The sequence below is a fragment of the Rattus norvegicus genome, chromosome 10 (assembly GCF_021556685.1).
Source record: "Rattus norvegicus strain SHRSP/BbbUtx chromosome 10, alternate assembly SHRSP_T2T, whole genome shotgun sequence".
In the NCBI taxonomy this organism is placed as follows: Eukaryota; Metazoa; Chordata; class Mammalia; order Rodentia; family Muridae; genus Rattus; species Rattus norvegicus.
In genome coordinates this window covers 104642222-104662044 of record NC_141543.1, presented here as the reverse complement: position 1 = coordinate 104662044, position 19823 = coordinate 104642222, and the positions used below count along the sequence as shown (strand labels likewise).

The window sequence follows — 19823 nt, the reverse complement described above, 5'->3', positions numbered from 1 at the left end:
CTCACTTCCAGCGGATTGCGTGGGGAATTCTTAAGCCAGACTTAATTCTTGATGTATATTTTTTTTTCCTGTTTTGTTTATGGTGGCCACCAACAATGTGCCGTGTAAAGAGGTGCAGAGTTTGCTGTGTGGAAGTGCACATGTATGTTCGGGTTAGAGGTCAACGTCAGGTTCTGTTCATCCTGGTTTTGGGGGGGTGTGAGGGGAACAGGGTCTCTCACTTGGATCTGGGGCTCACCCATTAGTTTAGCCTGCCTAGCCAGACAGCCCCAGGCATCAGCCTGTGTCTGCCTCCCCAGAACTGGAATCACATAATTCGTGTCACTGTACCCGGCCTTATATGTGGGTTTCAGGAGTCAAACTCACATTTGAACCATCACACTTACTGGCCAAGCCATCTCCCTAACCTAATAACGTTTCTAGTCTGCGTACCCATGCAACACCTTCATCTTTAACCTCTAGCCATTCGCTTTTCTTCCGGGATCTCCGGGGTTTACTATAATCTCTCTAAGGTTATTTGATTTTCGGTGGCATCCATAATCTATCCCAGGCCTTTGTCAGATGTCTCAGTCAGCGTGAATGTACAAAGTAGAAGCAAGCAACAATAAATCTGGACAACAGGACCTTTTAAATATGTGGGGAGTTGTATCCCCCACACAGTCTAAAGGCCAGGCAGTTGTCAGCCTGGGAATTCTAGGGAGATCAAACGATGGCCCTGTTAATGGTGCCACATAGGGGACCCATCTCTTGGTGCAGGCCTTAATTCCATTCTTAAAGTGGCCGCCCATAGCATTGACGCCACCATGTACCCATAGGCATATCCTGCCAGGCCAGTCACTGTTATAGCTCAGAGGGTTCACATCTGAATCTGACTGATGATAACCTGTCTCCTCCAGCAGCATCATGCATGCCGAGTGCCTTCCAGCATCCTGAAAGCTAGCCAGTAAGGATGGCACTTCTGGGCCAGCACCAGCTCCGTCTCCCCATGTTCTAGGACTCGAGTACATGACAGCTTCAGCCAATATAGAGGTGTTGGGGGAGTGAGAACGAATATAATCAAAATATATGCATTGTATAGAATTCTCAAAGGATTAATAAAATACCATTTTTTAAAGGGAAAAATATCCTGGGCTCAAACTCCTTTCACATACAATCAGACTCATTTCTTTCAAACCATACAAGCCATCTCACCCTTAAAGAAATAGTAGCTTGTGTAACTATCGTGTGGTGCTGTTAGTTTCAAATGAGAATGTAAAATGAAGCATTTTTATATGCTGTGAGTCTCAGAAGTAACCTCGAGAAATGGGGTGCAGATATATGGAGATGGGAACAGCATATACAGCAAGAATGCTAATGAAATGAAGGTCTGTGCAGAAAAAACAGTCTGAGACTGGAGCAGTCCACAGCAGAGAGAACAGGACAGCATCCTCAGGCTCCCTGTGCCTCCAGGGCTCACCCGAGTGCCCGGGTCTCTAGAGTTTGCCAGGTAGATTGATATCCATGGCGCCAGAACTCCCTTGCACGTCCAGCACTGGAAAACCTAGGAGTAAGGATGGAGCTTCCAGGCCAGTAGCAACTTGATCTCTCCATGGTCTATGTCCTCCATAGCTGTCTGAGTTCTTCTCCTTCCCCAGTTCCTCTGGGTGTTGGGATCTGGAATCGCGCTGGACAGCTCCCCATTAAATGCCCCATCCCTTGCAACTCAGGGCACCTCACCTTTTTGTGTCCCACCAGTTCCCCCTTAAACCTTGAGTTGACGCCATTGCACAAGTTTCTCAAACGTCTACACAGGGCCACCCTGAAGAGAAAGAAGGCTGGCTGCAGCCTGGTACCCCAGCACCAACACACTGCTGAGAGGAGCTGTCGGGGGCAGGAGGTTTCTTTACCCCTGCTGTTAATCTCCTGGTGAACGACTGATACTTGTAAGAGAAGATACCCTTACCCCCAAACATGTTTGGGTGGCTGCCTGACCTTTGAGTAGCAATGCAGATCAGCGATCAGGGCTTTGAACTGTTTTCCAGCCTGGATTCTCAGCGTGCTGGGGTGCAAGTCAAATCTAGGGTATGATAAATGAACCTGGATCTTAGGCTATTCATCATCTCAGAGGAACTGCCAGGGTCTAATTTTATTCAAGAGTCCTCCAGGGAGGTTAAAAACAAATCCTTTCTTCTTGTTTTCTTCAGGTCAGGACTACAGAAATTACAAAGCCATAAATAAGTCCCCCCTGTTCCAACACATCCAACAATCATTTAATGATGCCTCACACTGCCACCAAGAGGGGCTGTATGTGCAGTCATAAGGCTCTGGACTTAGGCTGTTCTGTGTGTGTGTATGTGCGTGCGTGCGTGCGTGTGTGCATGCATGCACGCACATATGTGTGCATACATGTGTATTGTGTGGAACAGGCCATAAGACAACCTTGGCTGTCCTTCTTTAAGATAATTCTTTCTTCTTGTCCCAGATTTTCTAGCCATAGTGTAACCCTGTTCTTTCTCACACACCCACAGTGGGCTAGAGTATGATTCGGCCTGTCCATTCCAAGTCACCCCCTCTCTCACCCCCTGGGAGCTCGTTGTCATTGCTAGTGGTGGTAGTGTTTGCTGGTGGTGGCCATGTTTAATATTTATGAGGCCTCCCCAGGAAATGTTAGCCTTTGCCTTAATCTTAACGAGTTTCAAATTGAGGAGGCCGAGCTGCGGTGGCTCCCTCATTTCCTGTGTGGCCTTTGTGTTGACATTTTCTGGCCGTAAGTTCTAGATCTAACATCTGAGCACTTAGACTAGAGGCCCAGCTGGAAAACGAACTGCACACGGTGAGAAGACTCAAGGGTGGGACCTGAGCTGTGGCCTCACAGCAGCACACAAAGGAGACACTGAGCCCTCGGTGACCGTGGGCCCTGCCTTGTTCCTGTGGGAAGCCACCCAAGGGGACTGACTATTCCCGAGCAGTGTCCAGGGTGGGGAGTCTGACTGCTCTCTAGTCTTCTCCCCTGGTCCCACCACACTGGGATGAGCACGTTCTATTTCAGAAGCCTTGGGGGAGGCTCCATTTATGAATCGGGAAGCATCCTCCCTCTCTGGGGAAGTCTGGGGAAGCCATGACCTCGGCCCTTCCACCCTTCAGAAGTGGGAGATGGAAACTCCTTTTGTTTACGTACCACTCGGTCTATGGTGTTCTGTTAGAGCAGCCCTCTGCAACTAAGACATCTGTCAAAGTTGAAGTCGCAGAGATGCTGATGTCCGGAAGTGCCAAAAAAGACTTGCGAACTCTATCCGTGCCCTTAAAACCAAGTCAGTGGGGCCATTGGCAGGAAGAAAGGGCACTCTTTTTTCCTCCATCTTTATTAACTTGGGTATTTCTTATTTACATTTCAATTGTTATTCCCCTTCCCGGTTTCCGGGCCAACATCCCCCTAACCCCTACCCTCTCCTTCTCTATGGGTGTTCCCCTCCCCATCCTCCCCCCATTACCACCCTCCCCACAACAATCACATTCACTGAGGGTTCAGTCTTGGCAAGACCAAGGGCTTCCCCTTCCACTGGTGCTCTTACTAGGATATTCATTGCTACCTATGAGGTCAGAGTCCAGGGTCAGTCCATGCATAGTCTTTAGGTAGTGGCTTAGTCCCTGGAAGCTCTGGTTGGTTGGCATTGTTGTTCATATGGAGACTCAAGCCCCTTCAAGCTCTTCCAGTCCTTTCTCTGATGAAAGGACACTTTTTCTTTTACCATCTACTTAGCTGCCTGGAATGTTCTGGAATACTTGGAACTTTTGTTGGAGGTGCTGATCACTGGGAGAAAGAGAGGAGGAATTTCTCCCATGTCTCAAGCTCTGCTTATGAGCCATAGCGAATTTTAGCCAATTCTAAGTGGCCCCGGGTCAGTTCCATTAACGAGACTACTCTATAAGAAAAGCCACATCACCTGCTTTTCTATTCTGCAAGAACCTTAAGTAATGGAGTAGGAGCCAAGGTCGGTCTGTCTTGGTCAAAGGCCCTACATTATACTTCCCGTCCCCCTCTCACTTTTTAAAGTTCTTTGAGGATTTTGTGCAGTGTGTTATGATGATATTGATCTCGCCCACCTACTGCCCCAAGATCAATCCCGGCTTCCCTACCCACCCAACTTTTTGTGTGCCCCCCCCTCCCCACTTAAAAAACTCCATCAGTTTGTGCCACCCATATACTCTTGGATGTGCGGTCTTCCTTGGAGGGTGTCCTACCCACCAGGGACCACACCCCTAAAGAAAACTGACCTTCCTTCCCCCATCAGCTATAAACCGCCAACAGCTCTTTAGCTAGGGTGGGACTCCATGCCTCCCCTCCCCCATATATGCACACACACACACACACACACACACACACACACACACACACCGCCGCCTACACTCACACAAGCCAGGATTCTGTAGCTCTTAGGCGTGTCCTCCCCTCCCCCATATATGCACACACACACACACACACACACACACACACACACACACACACTGCCGCCTACACTCACACAAGCCAGGATTCTGTAGCTCTTAGGCGTGTCTCAATTACTGTGAACTGATTTATGCAGTTTCCCTGAAGTCTCCTTGAAGTCTCCTTACAGCCGCCCACCACCGGTGACTCTTCTAACCCATCTTTCTGACCCCTCTCAGCCATCATCCCTGACCCTCAGTAAGGATACTGTAGTGGCAAGGGACAGGCGGCCGGTCTCATCCCTGTCCCAGAGGAAGGCTGTGGCAGCTACAGCAGCTTCAGGCCTGGTGCTCTGCTTGTCCTCCAAGGGGCCTCCCCTGTGGTCAGCCATCCTTGTGGGTCCAGGCAGTGCATCTCCTCTCCTTGTACGGGGCTAATGGCAGCCGCTTACTCATGCTATTCCAGCACATGGGCATCTTGTCTTAATTACCTTCCTCATTTGCATCTTTGCTGGAACACCTGGGGGAAGAGATCGCATTCTACCTCCCTCCCTTTCCCACCAGCGGCCCCTCCTTCCCTCTGCTGATTCACTGATTTATGCTCTTTCCGAGTGTGTAATCTATCAGCCTCTCATCCCTCTGACTCCTGCGGATCACCTGCCACCTTTGAGCACAGCAACGGAAAACTTCTCTCCCTTATTACCCACCCCTACCTCTCTCCTTTGCTCAGCCCTGTGGGGACCCGAGCTAACACCGTGTCTCCCTCCCTTGCGTCTGCAAGAGAAGGACAGGACCCTCCGCTTTGGAAACCATCACAGAAAGTTGTCTCTCTAGTGGGCAGCGCCCCTGCTGGTGGTCTGTCGTGGGTGCCTAGCATGCTGGGAGATGAAGCATTCATTCTATGGGGAATGGAGCTGCAGAAGCTGGTCTTTGCTGCCCACAGAGCCACGCCACATCCACTGAGGGGGGCAAAAAACCATGAGCCCAGGCAGCAAACTGGGTATCAAATGGCATTCTGGGAATGATAACAGATGGTGGCATGGCTTCAAGGCCAGTCCCCATCCCACCACAGCTGGGTGACTTTGCCCAGCCTTTGTCCCATCCCTGAGTATCAGTTGAGGGTGCATATGTCTATGTGCTGGGGATGTGTGCCGAGCCTCTCTCCTGGGGGGTTGGTAATTTTGCTTATTAACTTAATGTGCCATTGCGTTAGGCTGCTCTGTGATTTACATTAAAATGACTAATTAGAAAAAGAACCATTAGCAGAGGAACCAAACAGCTGTTGTTTATGGCTTTAAAGAACAACATCCCCCTCCCCCCAAGGGAAATATGCAAGACTGGGGTCAATAAAAAGCTTAGACCCTTCCCAGCTTTTGACACCTGTCCCAGCTGGCCAGAGGCCCCGGGGAAGGTCCCTGTCCTGAAAATCCAGTGTCACCGATGGGAATGGTTGGGCATCTCAGCTGTGTTGGTGTGCCTTCTGGCAAAGGACAGCAGCTTAGCTCTGGGTGGCATTAAGCTGAAGGCTGGGGGGGGGGGGCAGCAACCCGGACACTTTCCATCTTTGTTTTCCCTTTGGTGTGGTGCGGGCAACTCTGCAGAGAGAGGCTACCCAGAACTTTGGCATCCCCACTGCAGCCTGCCTAAGCAGCGTCTGACACTCAGGTAGTAAGTCCCTCCCTGCCTGCCCCATGCGGAAGCTTCAGACCCACCAGGAAGATATTAATAGCCCTCTGCCTGGGATTGCTGCTTCTGCTCCTGGGGGGAGCATCTGGAAGAGAAGGGGTAGGACAGACAGCTGGTGGGGACCCAAACTCTGGCTCTCAGGACCAGAGCTTAGCCGAGATAGCACCCTGTCACCTTTGCCAGGAGATGACAGACCCCGACTATAATTCACGTATAAGCCTTGCATACCGAGGGTCACCACCTCCACCCCCTACCCCCCACCCCCACTCCCGACTTTCTAAGGAAAACAGAGGATGAAGATTCTGAAACAAGGCCCTAGTGGGAAACCATTATTATCATGGAGGAAACACTTAACAAGTGGGGAACTGGAATTACAGACCGTCATGAGTCACCATGGGGGTACTAGGAATCAAACCTGGATCCTTTGCAAGAGCGACAAGTGCTCTAAACCAGTGAGCCATCATCTCTCTAGCCCCATGGATGAAGTTTTAATAAACTCATTTTTGAGGTGTAGTTGTACAGCTCACGGGGAGCTTGCCCAGCCTCAGCAGGACTTTGGATACCATGCTCAACAGTTAGTCAATATGGAACAATCGGTGGCCCCGGCCTCGACTTAACTGCCTTCCTTCTACCCTAGAGCTTGGGAAAAGAAGTGACTTGGCAACTTCTGTGGCCTACTGTTCTGTGTAGGGTGTGTTCTGGGGATCCAAGGCTGAGAAGCCCCCATGCAGCTATGTGGTTTTAGGAAGAAACCCTCCCCTCCAAACATGGGTCTTCTTCACAAGCTGGGAATGACCCAGGCATCAGTGCAGCTGGGGACTCCAGAATCCCTCTACTTTGGAAGGTCCAACCCCCCAGGACAGCATCTTGCTGAACTCTGTCCTTCTAATGGTACAGCCCAGCCTACTTAATCTGTGTGCTAACAGGACCCCATTGTTCTGTTCATGTGTCTTTGACCCCTGTCAACTGAACAGAGCTCAAAGAAAGAAACAAATCATTCTAAGGAACAGTGGGTCCAGAAGAAACTCCAGCCCCTCTCGATCAGTAGATAGCACCTTTCTCATTCAAATAAAATAAAATGTTCTAGTGTAGCCCCAAAGCCCTTGACCTTGACCCAGACAAGTACTAGGAATTCTTCCCACCCACCTGCCTCCCCAGATCACAGGAACTTCATCTCCTCCACTGGGGCTGTTACCATTGGTACTGGTTCTTGCTTCTAGCCCAGGACATACAACTGCCGTAACATCAGGGAGGCTTATCTTCTCACGGTGGAGACAGACAACAGATAAAGGAGGGGCTCTAGTTTTATGCTTATTTCTTGTATGGATGTAGTTCAGAGGTACAGTGGTGGGGGGAGGCATGCGGGCAGGAGCCCGAGGCAGGTGGCTACATGGCGGCCGCAGTCGAGAAGCAGAGGGAGATGAAGGCCTATGCTCAGGCTGCTTTCTCTTTCTCGTTCTGAGACCCTGAGGAAGTGCACAGCCCAGATTTAGGGTGGTTCTTTCCACCTGGATTGACTTAGTTGAAATAACATCTCTGGTCTGGAAATGGCAGCTCAGGCAGATCTCTGTACGTTCCAGGACAGCCAGGAGTACATAGACTTTGTCTTTAAAGAACGGAGGAGGAGGAGAAGAGAAGGAAGAGGAGGAAGAGAGAGGGGGGAGGAGGAGGAAGAGGGGGAAGAAGAAGAAGAAGAAGAAGAAGAAGAAGAAGAAGAAGAAGAAGAAGAGGAAGAGGAAGAGGAAGAGGAAGAGGAAGAGGAAGAGGAAGAGGAAGAAGAAGAAGAAGAAGAAGAAGAAGAAGAAGAAGAAGAAGAAGAAGAAGAATGATGCCTCACAGATATACCCAGAGCTTTGTTTCCATGCTAATTCTAAATCCCATCATGTTCACCTGATATTAGTGCACACTCTCTCTGTCTCTCTCTCTGTCTCTCTCTCTGTCTCTGTCTCTCTCTGTCTCTCTGTCTCTCTCTCTGTCTCTCTCTCTCTCTCTCTCTCTCACACACACACACACACACACACACACACACATCAAAGAGGAGGCAGACTGGAGTTTACAAGACTAGATTAGAGGGCTAGAGAAATGGCTTAGCACTGACTGCTCTTCCAGAGGTCCTGAGTTCAATTCCCAGCAACCACATGGTGGTTCACAACCATCTGTAATGAGGTCTGATGCCCTCTTCTGGCATGTCTGAAGACAGCTACAGTGTGCTTACATAAAATAAATCAATGAATATTTAAAAGAAATAAAAAAGAAAACATAAGGCTAGAGTACAAATACCATCGTTACATTGATTTTCTGTTACTTGCAGCTTAAAGCAAGGGTCGCTATCTACGTTCCCCATCGGAAATGATTCCTAATCTCCGTGTCTTGTGTCTATTTCAGAGGGTCTCGCTGTCGGTGTAGGGTTTGGAGCAGTAGAAAAGACTGCATCTGCCACCTTCGAGAGTGCCAGGTAAGCCACTGCACGGGATCTGGAGCGTGGGCCTTATACCCCTCAGGTCCCTGTACTTGGAACCTGGGCCAGCTGCTGGCACAGGGCTGCTAAGCACCCTCAGTCCATCATGGCCAGAGTAATGAGGCTAGAGGAAGTTCATGTGTGAGGGAAGGACTCAGTCAGACAGGCAGGCTTGTACCGACTCTTTCACAGGAGTCAGCTCACAGGTAACCACACCATAAATGAAACCAAGACATAGCTGCATGCTGTCTCTAAGCACGTGAAATGTTTAAAGACTAAGGAAGGTCTTAGCAAGGGTGGCGACCGATCAGTACTCTGAATGGCTCTTTCCTTCAGGAAGTCCTTTTCTCTCATCATTGGAGTTTCCTGGTCCACTATACCCTCATTTTTAGACTCTTCCCAGAAGGCTCCCTCACCTGTTTCTCACACATTGACCCAGTCTTTTTTTTTTTTTTTTTTGTCTTTTTTCTTTTTTTCGGAGCTGGGGACCGAACCCAGGGCCTTGCGCTTGCTAGGCAAGCGCTCTACCACTGAGCTAAATCCCCAACCCCTTGACCCAGTCTTAAATGTCAGTGTCTCTCTTTTCGTGGCCTGCCCACTCCTCGGGCATCTTCCTCCATTCCCGTTACCCATTTTCCTTCTACTTACTAGTGATGCCCACATCCGGCTCTAGCCCAAAACTGAGCTCCTTCCTACAGGGCCGCCTGCCTTCAGATATCTCTGCACAAGTGTTTCGCCGGCTCTCCATGCCTAGCATCCCAAGCTGAGCTCTACTGTCTGTCACTGTCTCTGTCCTTGGGCTTTGTCCCTCCTTCAGGGTCGCCTTCAACCGTCTCACCATCTGCCAGCCAAGCTAAGCCCACTGTCATTGTCACCGTAGATTTTCCCTCTCCTTCTCTAGAGCACCAGGCCTTCTTCCTCTCTCCTAAATCCACTCACACGATGGCATTCAGACCTCCTTGATAAGCTCCACAAAGCCCACCCGCACTCACAAAGCCGTGACCACTCCGTCCTCCAGGCTGAAGGCAAGCAGTATGGAGCCCCTCATCCAAGGGCCACAATCTCAGCTGCCTCCAGGGAACCAGGGTTACAAGAACAAGAGAAACAAGAGGATAGAGATAGCGGGGGATGGTGAGCATTGAGGGAGTTTAACGTACTCACTGTAAACACCTGGATTCACGAGAATTGAAACCATAACTTAAGGGCTGGAGAAATAGCTCAGTTCCTGAAATGCCTCCTATAAAGAATGAAGATCCAGCCTCGATCCCCAGAACCTGTAGAGAAGAGAAGCTAGGCTCATGGTACATCCTGATAATCCTGGTTCTGAGGAGGCAGAGACGGGGATCCCTTGAGGCTAGCCCACCAGCCAGCTAAGGCCAATGAGACACCCTGCCTCAAAAACAAAATGGTGGACCATGGCTGGGGAACAACAGCCTGAGGTTATCTTCCGGTCTCCACAGGCACAGGCACACCCATGCATACATAAACATGAACATACATGCACAAAGCATGCACACACACACACACACACACACACACACAGCATGCACACATGCACATACAACTCTGTGTTCAGATGGTCCAGCACAACGCTACTCTGCTCCCCACCCCATCCAGTGTACCCCTCCCATGAGGACCAGCCCTGTGTCTACTGGCCAGGAATCTCAGGAGGAATGTCCCTCCTTACCCCTTTTCCATCTTCATACAAGTTCTATATACACAACTGGAGGACTGCAGCTACATCTGTCTGTGTCCCCAGATGCAGCGGAGCCCTGTGGGTTAAATGCCCTCACCATCTAACACGAAGTCTATCTATGTATTAAGAAGTGCATTTGCTCCATGAAGCCCCAGCCATGTAAGGGGCACTGGCAGGCTCTAGGTTGAAGTGGGTCCTAGTCTTAGCTCCTTCCTCTTGGACTAAGCCATTTTCACTTTAGCATCATGGTAAAAGTCAAATAAGAAGGTGGATGGATAAAGGGAAGAAGGAAGGAAGGAAGGAAGGAAGGAAGGAAGGAAGGAAGGAAGGGAGGGAGGGAGGGAGGGAGGGAGGGTGGGAGGGAGGGAGAGAGGGAGGGCTTTCAGAATGTTAGGAACATCACTCACACCCCCACACACACAGAACCAAGGACTAATGATGACATCTCACAGACTGGCCTGCTCCCATGTCTCTCTACCCCCTGGGCATAGCCAAATTGGACTTGACTTCATCAGACCATGAGAACCCTCAGGGCCAAACAGTGTCCCTGGGTCTGAGAGCCCAGGGGAGCTGACCTTATGAGAATCCAAAGGCCAGGCTCTCCCGGAACATGGGAGACCACATGTGCCCCACGAAGTCAGTGTGCCTGTAAATGACAGCCAAGCCCCAGGCACTGTCCTCTAGGTCAGGCTCTCTCTGGTGGCACCATGCCCCCATGACATCATGATATCGACTCCAGTATCCCTCTCATGAGAAGTAAGGTCATGGTCAATGAGAATATGTCTCTCTGACTGTCACAGCTTCAGGGAGAGGGCTTGATGAACTATGGATGGGGCAGGCCATGCCCAAGATCTTCGAGGTCAAAGCAAGCCAATGGTCAGGCCTCTTGAGTGCTTGTTTGTGCAGTGAGCTCGAGGGAGGTGACTTCTGGTTGTCCCATCATGCAGGGTCTTTTGAGTCAGTGCTGTATGTGGAGTCTAGCAAAGTGGCCTGCAGGTGCGTCCTTATGCCTTGAGACCCCCTCCAAGGCCCCACCTTGGATTACCACCTGCAACTTTCGAAAGGTATGTTACAGGTCTACCCCCACTTGTTAACTTTCTTTTTGTAAGGAAAGGAGTCTGTAGTCAACTGTAAGACAGTAAACACAACCGTGGTTCTTGGAGGAGCTGCTGGTGAAATCAAGATGTCCCCAGTGTTGAACAGGGCAGCAGGAGGTGGAGGTAGTGGCCGTGAGTTACAACACCGAGTTGGGGACTCTGCACCTGCTCCCTGTCTGTTCCCAGTCTCCTGAACATACCCAGCGCTTCATCTAGGGTCTCCCGGAAGCTGCAGATACTGAGTCTGAGCTCCCTTGATCTACACTCACTCATTCATCCATCCATGTGCACCTCAGTGGGCACAGTGCATCCTCCACAGTGTTCCAGCCGCTGTGAAGAACACAGTCCCTTTATGTAGACATTAGGAACGGAGGGGAGGGGAGTCTGGGGGCCGAGGAGATGGCTCGTTCCTGAGAGTACTTACTGTGTAAGCAGGACAACCTGAGTTGGGATCCCAGGCACCCACATAAAAAGCAGGGCAGGCTGCCACATGTCTGTAATCAGCCATTGTAGCAGCCAGTGTGAACTATGGGTTCAGTGAGAGACTCTGTCTTAAAAAGAAAACAAGGTGGAGAGTGATTGTGACGGAGACCTGAAACCCACCCCGCTCCTCCACGCCTGCAGACACACAAAAGACTTGGCAGCTAGACAGGAGGCTGGCAGCGTGGACCTGTCCGCTCCTGGAACATCTCCACATAGCTAAAGAAAATCTGAAGTAAAGGGTCTGTGGTTGCAAAGATGGGGGTGCTCTTTAACATCTAGTGAAGAAGAGAAATACGAGAAGGCAGTCGGTTTGCAGCCAAACAGGAAGGTCTGAAGAAACCCAATGCACACACTAATAAAAACAGCACAGACGCTCCGGCTTCAGCATCCGTGAGCCCTGAGGTGGGAGCCACAGAAAGAACAGAGGCACAGCTGAGGAAAAGGGAGCAGACTCCGGGATGATGTGACAGGCGTGCGTTTGTACATGAGCTCTGAGTTTAAAAGCAAAACGGTCTGAGCTGTGAGGAGAGAAGCTGCATCCGCAGTCCTGCGGGGAGCACGGTCTCTCCTTCTGAGGCTTGTTCAGAACATGGCCACGAAGTGAATGGAACGGAGAACAGACATTGTAGACTTTTATATCCTGGGTACTCCCTTTAAAAAAAAAAAAAAAAAGCTGAGTGTATATTTGTGTGTGTGTGTCAGTGAAGACATGTGCATGACACAGCATGTCCCTGGAGGTCAGAGGACAAGCTCAGGGGTCAGTCCTTGTATGACAACACTTTTCCTGGGGAGATACAACGTATGTCTATTCACCCCATAGAGGGAGCCCACAACAGACCCAAAAGCACAAATACTACCAAAGTCCAACTTGATATGTTGATGAGTTTTACTGGGGTCACTTAGAGAGGTGTGGGTGAGAGGTTGCTTACAGGAGCAGAGATGACTTAATGACAGCTGTGTGACCAAGTTCCACCCCAGCATGGGTGACAGCTCACAAACACTGGGGAACCTGGAGCTCACTGTACAGCCTGCAGGCAGTTCAGCAGGTTGGAGAGTGTCTTTTCAAATGGACAGCTCTGCTTGAGTCTCTGGGGAGAGGTCGAGCTTTTATTTCTTACTGTGTAAGGGAGGGGCCTAGTGAATCTGGTCAGTTTCAGGAACTTCCTGCAGCTATTTTGAGTTGTTTACTTTCCTGTTTCAGGAGCTTCCTTGCTCAGGGTGGAATATTTCAGTCTCCAAGGAAACCATTAAACAGTCCCACCCTTCCACTTTGAGACAGTCTCTTGTCTTTGTCACTGCATACACTGGGCGAGCTGCCCACAGGATTCCAGGATTCTGCCATCTCCACCTCCCATCCTGCCAGTGTCATGCTGGGATTACCCCCACCCCCCAGCCCAGGCCTCTTTCCAGCCCTGAAACCATGTCCTTTTCAAGAACACATGCTTGATTGGTGCCGAGGCAGACTCATCATCGTTCATCCAGGCCACATTCTCAGACCTCAGTGTGATCCGGTCGGTCATCATTAGCAGGAGCTGTAGACAACATAATTTGTGAGTGGGCATTTAAAACCAGAGGCAGCATGAAGATCAGCATAATCTAAGCTGCAGGGGAGTGATGGAAACCAGACCATCTAAGAAACCTTTCACATTTGTAGTATGAATGTCAGCCAAGCATAAGGGCAGTCAGCTAGGGATGCTGGCACCAGAGAACTCAGTAAGTGGAGCCCAGGAAGCCCCAACATGTTCTCTAGGCGGAAGGATTCTATCAAGATAGACTCCCCTAGTGGCCACGGGAGGGAAGTTGAAAGGATTCCGGGGAGGCAGGTTGAAGACAAAGCCCATCCCTCACACAGTGGCCTGGTCCCCATCCAGCCTGGTGCAGGCTCAGAACTGGGCTCCAGAGGTGCTGGAAACAGCCACCTGGCTACACCAGGATGGCGTGGGGAGGTGGTAAGGGGTCGCTGGAGCCGTGGGAAGGATTCCACCACAGAACAAAATGTTTGCTGCCCTCGAGTACAAACTTCAGTAACCCAGAGGGAGGGAGGGGCTGCCATGCTGGAGAGAGGAAGAAGGAAATCCCAGAGAGATTAATACAGACCACCAGTGTTCTCAGTTCTGGAGGGACGGTTGGAGATCAGGTGGCAGGGATGGGAGAAGGGGGGGAGGGGCTGCCATGAATGGTGGGGGAAACATGTATTCAGTGCATGCAAGGCAGATGCCCTACAACAGAGACTCTAAATGCTCTGCCCCTCTCTGAGGATGCTGGCAGTTCCTAGCTACCCACTCCAGGAAGCAACTGGCATTCTACAGAGTTCCGTGTTGCTGATCCATATGCCAGTGAAGGTAGATGTGTGGTCAAAGTATTGTGGGGGGCAAGGGGGACAGAGTACAGGAGTCCTGGGATCAAACTCAGGTCATCGGGCTTGACAGCAAGCACCCACTGTGCCACCTCACATCCCTCAATCCAGTTTTCACTTAATTCCGACTTCCAGCAAGTTCATCATAGCCCAGGGGGATGTGTACATAGACACAGTTAACCACGTCTGCCTAGCACCCGTTTCTATAGGTAAAGGTTTTCTTGAAATGCAAAGGTTCGTCAATCTCTCCACATGCTGTCCCTGACTCCTTGGCTACACCACCTGAGCGACTACCTGACATAGACTTCTTAAGGCTGAAAATGCTCTCCGACATTTTCCATAAAGTTCATGGACTTAGATCTAGTGGACACAGTTCAGAGCTCTTACCCAAGTTCATCGCTGAGCCCTCAGGTCCCACACTATGTCTCTGTGACCTCATGGATACTCCTTGCATCTCAGAGGGAGAGAGTCTCCCCCCTTGCCCACAATGTCAACCATCACCACCAACAGAGAAGAGGGCAAGCGTTCAAAGTAAATACTACAGGGCACTTTCTTCCACTCTCAACAGTTTGCCTGACCGGGTAAGACAAGAGACATAGGCAGGCAGGAGGCCTAGAATCAGTGTGTCTCTACTGCCACCTGGTGCCCATGTGCTGCTACTGCCCCCTCTTGTCCTTACTGGATCAGCCACAGGGGAGCTTTTCCTTCTAAAATCAGTGTCCAGTGGGGAGGGTTGGGGGGGGGGGTGAGGTAGTATAGACCTATAACCCCGTCCTTTGGAACCCCGTCCTTTGGGAAACTGAGGTAGGAGGATGTATATAAGTTCAAGACCAACTGGGTCACATGTGAATTATCAGATGAGCTAGCTACCTAGCAAAACCATGTCTCAAAAAGTGGGGAAAAGACTGACTGAGGATATAGCTCGGTTGATAGTCTGCATGTCTAGCATAAACAGGGACCTGGGATTAGTCCCCAGCCTGGAATAAACTAGGCATGGTGGGGTCATGTCTGCAAATCCCAGCACCTGAGAAGAGACACAGATGAGCTCAATGATGTCCTCATTTGTATAGTGAGTTAGAAACTGGCCTGCGACATGAAAGGCTGTCTAAGAAAAAAAAAGTGTCCTTTGAGTCAAGAAGACTCAGCCAGGCATGAGCAGCGCGTGGGCCAAGGGAAACACTGCTTAGCTTAGCTTTGCTTTCTGATCTGGTTCCTCAGTGGTTTCCTTTGGCTTCAACCACAAAGAAATGCCAAAGACTGTATGTCCTTGGGGAGTTGGATGATTAAAGTGATTTTCCTTTCATAAGTATCATTAAGAGGAGACCACACCTCAGCCCTCACTTTGTGGTACACATAATTCAAACCAGCAGGGAGAGCGAAGGAATCTTAAGCTTACACATTGCACTTTGCACACAGGCACACTCGCGCGCGCGCACGCGCACACACACACACACACACACACACACACACACACACACACACACCTGCCATTTCCAGCTCCAGCTAGGGGTGTTTATAGCCCATGAATCCGGGACTGATGGCTTCAACAAGTGTCCAGCTGCAGGGCTGTGCAGAACGGACAGCGCTGGCTGCAGATTGGCCATGTGCCTTGGACAATCCACAAATGCGCATATTCCCCGGTTGCATGCGTTTCATGTTGCATGCCCTGGCCAGCTGCTGCTGCCCGGTGTCCAAACACTTAATCAAGGATGTCTGCTGGGTTAACTACCACATCCAGAGCGACTTGCTCAGTTAGGACCAAGTTTGTGCCTGATCACATACCAAAGAGTAGACGTCATAAACAACATCTTTTGGGTTATAAAATACCAATGACCAATCACGTGATATGGGGGTCAAAACATATCCGTGGAGTAACGATGTATTTTCCTGGTTCACTGAGCGTCTTTTAGAGAACAACCTATGATAGCTGCCTCCCACAGAAGCAGTGTGTATGACTGTCCCTATAGGCACCAAGTCCACCTGCCATTAGAGACATCCCAGGGAGACCCTCTCTTCCCCCAGTTGTTGATCTGGAGCCCCCCTGCCCTCTGTCTTAGACCTCCCTGGAAGCATTCTCTAGGCTGAGGTATGGCAGTCGAGCTAGCACGAGGGTGTGCAGGCACCTGGTCAAATGCCTTTTACCCTTATCGGCCCCTCTCCTCACCATAGCCCGTCACTCACCCCCCCTGCTGGTCTTTCTCTGCACCCAAAGATCCTGTACTCAGTTTCACCTAAGCGAGCCAGCCTCTCTCTTAAACCATCTAACGGTCCTCTCGGGAGATCTAGAGTGGTCCACCCACAATCCTCTTAAACCTTCAGTTTCCTTGGAGAATGGCCCACAGCGCCACCATGTGGTAGTCTGGCATCAATACTCACTATGAGGCAGCCGGGGAGAAGGGCTGAGGTTTAAATAGAACTCTTGAGTTGCTGTTGGGCTTAAATGGAACTTATACCTACACTTACTCTCTCCATAAAGATAAAGTCTATCTGTCTATTAATCTTTCCATCTTTATCTCCTGTTGATCTCCTTCCGTCCTCTGCAGCGGTAGGAGTTGGTAAACATTCCCTAGATGTTTTGTGAAACAGCTTGTCTACCTCCCTGCTGCCTGGCTCTCAGTGGCTCCCCCCTCGTTTAGCCGTCACAAAGTAGATTCGTCATCCTTATTCCTTCTGCCCAAGGACTAAAGCAGACCTTTTGGATGACGCTCTGCAGAGATGCCAATAGAGCATGCAGGAAGCCACGGCAGTCAAGGAGGTGTGGGGAGGCCCACCTTAGGACCCCCCCCAAACTGTGCGCTATTGCAGGTTATTGTATGGTACATTTAGTGTCATAGTGACTTTAATAAGATTTATTTATTTTATTTTGTCTGTGTGAGTGTTTTGCTTACATGTGGGTTTGCTTACATGCCCACAGAAGGCAGAAAAAGGGCATCAAATCGTGTAGAACCGGAGTCATGGATGGCTGTGAACTGCTGTGCGATTGCTGGGAATTGAACCGAGAGCCTCTGTAAGGGCAGTCGGTGCTCTTAGCTGCTGAGCGCCCCCCCCCCCCCGCCATATATTTCTCACAGGTCCTGGCTAATGGAAGAACTGGGTTTGATCTGATGTCTTAGGGTTTTACTGCTGTGAACAGATACCATAACCAAGGCAACTCTTAGAAGGACATTTCACTGGGGCTGGCTTACAGGTTCAGAGGTTCAGTCCATTATCATCAAGGCAGGAACATGGCAGCATCCAGGAAGGCGTGGTGCAGGAGGAGCTGAGAGTTCTACACCTTTGTCTGAAGGGTGTTAGCAGAATACTGGCTTCCAGGCAGCTGGGGCGAGGGTCTTGAACCTCACACCCATAGTGACACACCTACTCTAACAGGGCCATTCCTTCTAATAGTGCTAATCCCTGGGCTGAGAATATGCAAACCATCATGCCTGGTTTGACCACAGTTAAGAGGGTTCTCGTGGACCATCTCAGATAATAAGGCGTGAGGCTACTCACGCACGCACACAGTATCTCCATCTCCTTTTGGAGAACGTCAAGACGAACAACTCCTCCAGCCATTTCTAGTGGAAGAAAACACTTGCAGTGGAGAACTGATGGGCTCTAAGTGGTCTCCAGGGACAAGCTTCATCTGGAGTTCTCTTTTTTCAAGTGATACTTTCAAGCAAGATTCTGAGCAGAGCAGATACCCACTCCCAATGCACAGCGCCCTCTCTGAGCTTGGATGGAAGCCGTTGACTGAGGCCAGGTGAGGTACAGGCAGAGCACAGAACCACAGAGTTCTTTGTCTGTGGTGAAGGGAGGCCTACACTTGGCTCCTCCCGAAGCTCTTCCTCTGCCCTAATAAAACTCGCTCATCCTGACTGTCCCTGCCTCCACCTGAGACGATGGAGAGACCTCTAGGGACCTCAGCCCTGGCTTTCCACTCAAGGTTGCTGCCTCCTTACCTATCGTGGCTATATTTCCCTCCACTTAAACTTCAAGAGGATCCTTTCCCACTGTAGCGGTAAATCTTGAAGCCCAAGTGAGCTTCCTAGACCTACCCCATCTGCGCTGTAGAAAACCTGAGTTCAAAGGAGATTCGTGAAACGTGGTTTATGGCCCAGAAGTCACCTGTCACCTCAGACAGCCTGGCTGTGAACCCACCACTCCCTTGGATATTCTGCCGCAAACCCCTTCATACCACCCTTCAAAGGATCTGCAATAAGGGAGAATCTTTAGGAAGCCAAACCTGCCTCTCAACCCCAAAGACTCTCTCTGGGGGCCAGAGACTAGGCTAAGGACGAAGCTTTTCCCTTGCCTGGTGAAGGGTCTGTGGATAGGGCACCAGGGAGTTCAAAACAGAGTAGGGATGTACAGATCACCTTAGGACCCATCTCCAGGATCTGTGCCCACTGCACGGCATCTCAGACCTGTTCTGCCCTGTTCACACACAGAGCCAGAGGGGAGTACTAATGAATACGTGGTCAGGGAAAGCGGCACAGTGTAGGACTGAGCCTTCCCCACTCTTGCCTTACTGTCACCCAGCAGTGAAGTCTGAGGAGTAGACCTGCATCTTCCTTTCTCTTGGACACACACCCAAGGAGAGGAATCACTGGGTTCCATGGCCACTCTATATTCAACTTTCTGTGGAGTTTTAAAAAGCCACCCCACGAGTCAAAGGGACAGGAAGCAGATTAGGCCAAGAGTTTGTCATGGGTGCTTTAAAGCACTCAAACACAGATGCGGGCTCATCCCAGAAACCCATGATGCCCTGCACAGTAAGCTCTGTACCTGAATCACGAGGAGGATACGTGTCCCTGCCGAGTGCCTGTTGTGGGCTCAGTACTCCTTTCTTCTCATTGACGTGTCATGCGGCCAGCAGGAGCCACATTTTATGAACCTCAATAACTGAGGCCCTAAGGGGAGCCCTAACAACAGACCCATCACCAGTCAAGGGAAAAGCCAAGCCCTTACTCCAGTCTCTGGCTCTGACAGAGAGTCTTGGGGGTTGAGAGGCAGATTTGGCTTCCTAAAGATTCTCCCTTATTGCAGATGGTATGAAGGGCTTTGCAGCAGAATATCCAAGGGAGTGGGTTCACAGCCTGGCTGTCTGAGGTGACGGTGGCTTTTCCTCTATAAAGCATAGGTAATGGTCGCTACTGCAGTGAGGGTGTTCAGAAATTACCTGAGTGTGTCTACAGGAAGCATCCACCACAGTGAGACAGGCATCCCACAGCGCTTTATATGTTATAGGAGATATCCAGGCTCCTGGCTCTCCCTGCATCCCTCTGCCAGCCCAAGCCCTGGAGGAGCAAGCGGTCCACCCCTGCTCACCCAGAGGATCTGGTGTAGAAGCAGCTTCTGCAGTGTAGAGAGGTCAGCCCCAGGCCTCTTGGTACAGGACCCAATCTAGGTGTCTCTTTCAGGTACCGGGCTTGTCGCACAGCCTTAGCATCCTGCCACTCTGTGTCCCCCAGCGCTCCCTCCCCCCCAAACAGAGTTCATAGCACTGCCTGGGCGCAGAGTTGATGTGGTCCTTGTTTCTTGCCTTAGTAATTCTAGCCTAGTGTCTTTAACCCTCGCCCTGCCCAGGACCAGGAAGTGTGTTGGGGACTGATGTCTTTGCTCAGAAACCCACCAGCAACTTCAGGAGAGACAGTCCTGAGA

At 50.5% G+C, this 19823-nt stretch overlaps 1 protein-coding gene across 11 annotated transcripts in view; it reads left to right on the top strand.

The window, feature by feature from the left end:
• Positions 1–19823, top strand: part of Slc39a11 (solute carrier family 39, member 11) — a 409809-nt gene that overhangs the window by 340499 nt on the left and 49487 nt on the right. For all 11 annotated transcript variants that reach the window (XM_087570871.1, XM_087570870.1, XM_087570867.1 and 8 more), the window contains 1 exon segment: positions 8476–8545. In XM_087570871.1, the coding sequence (XP_087426997.1) occupies positions 8476–8545 (70 nt within the window).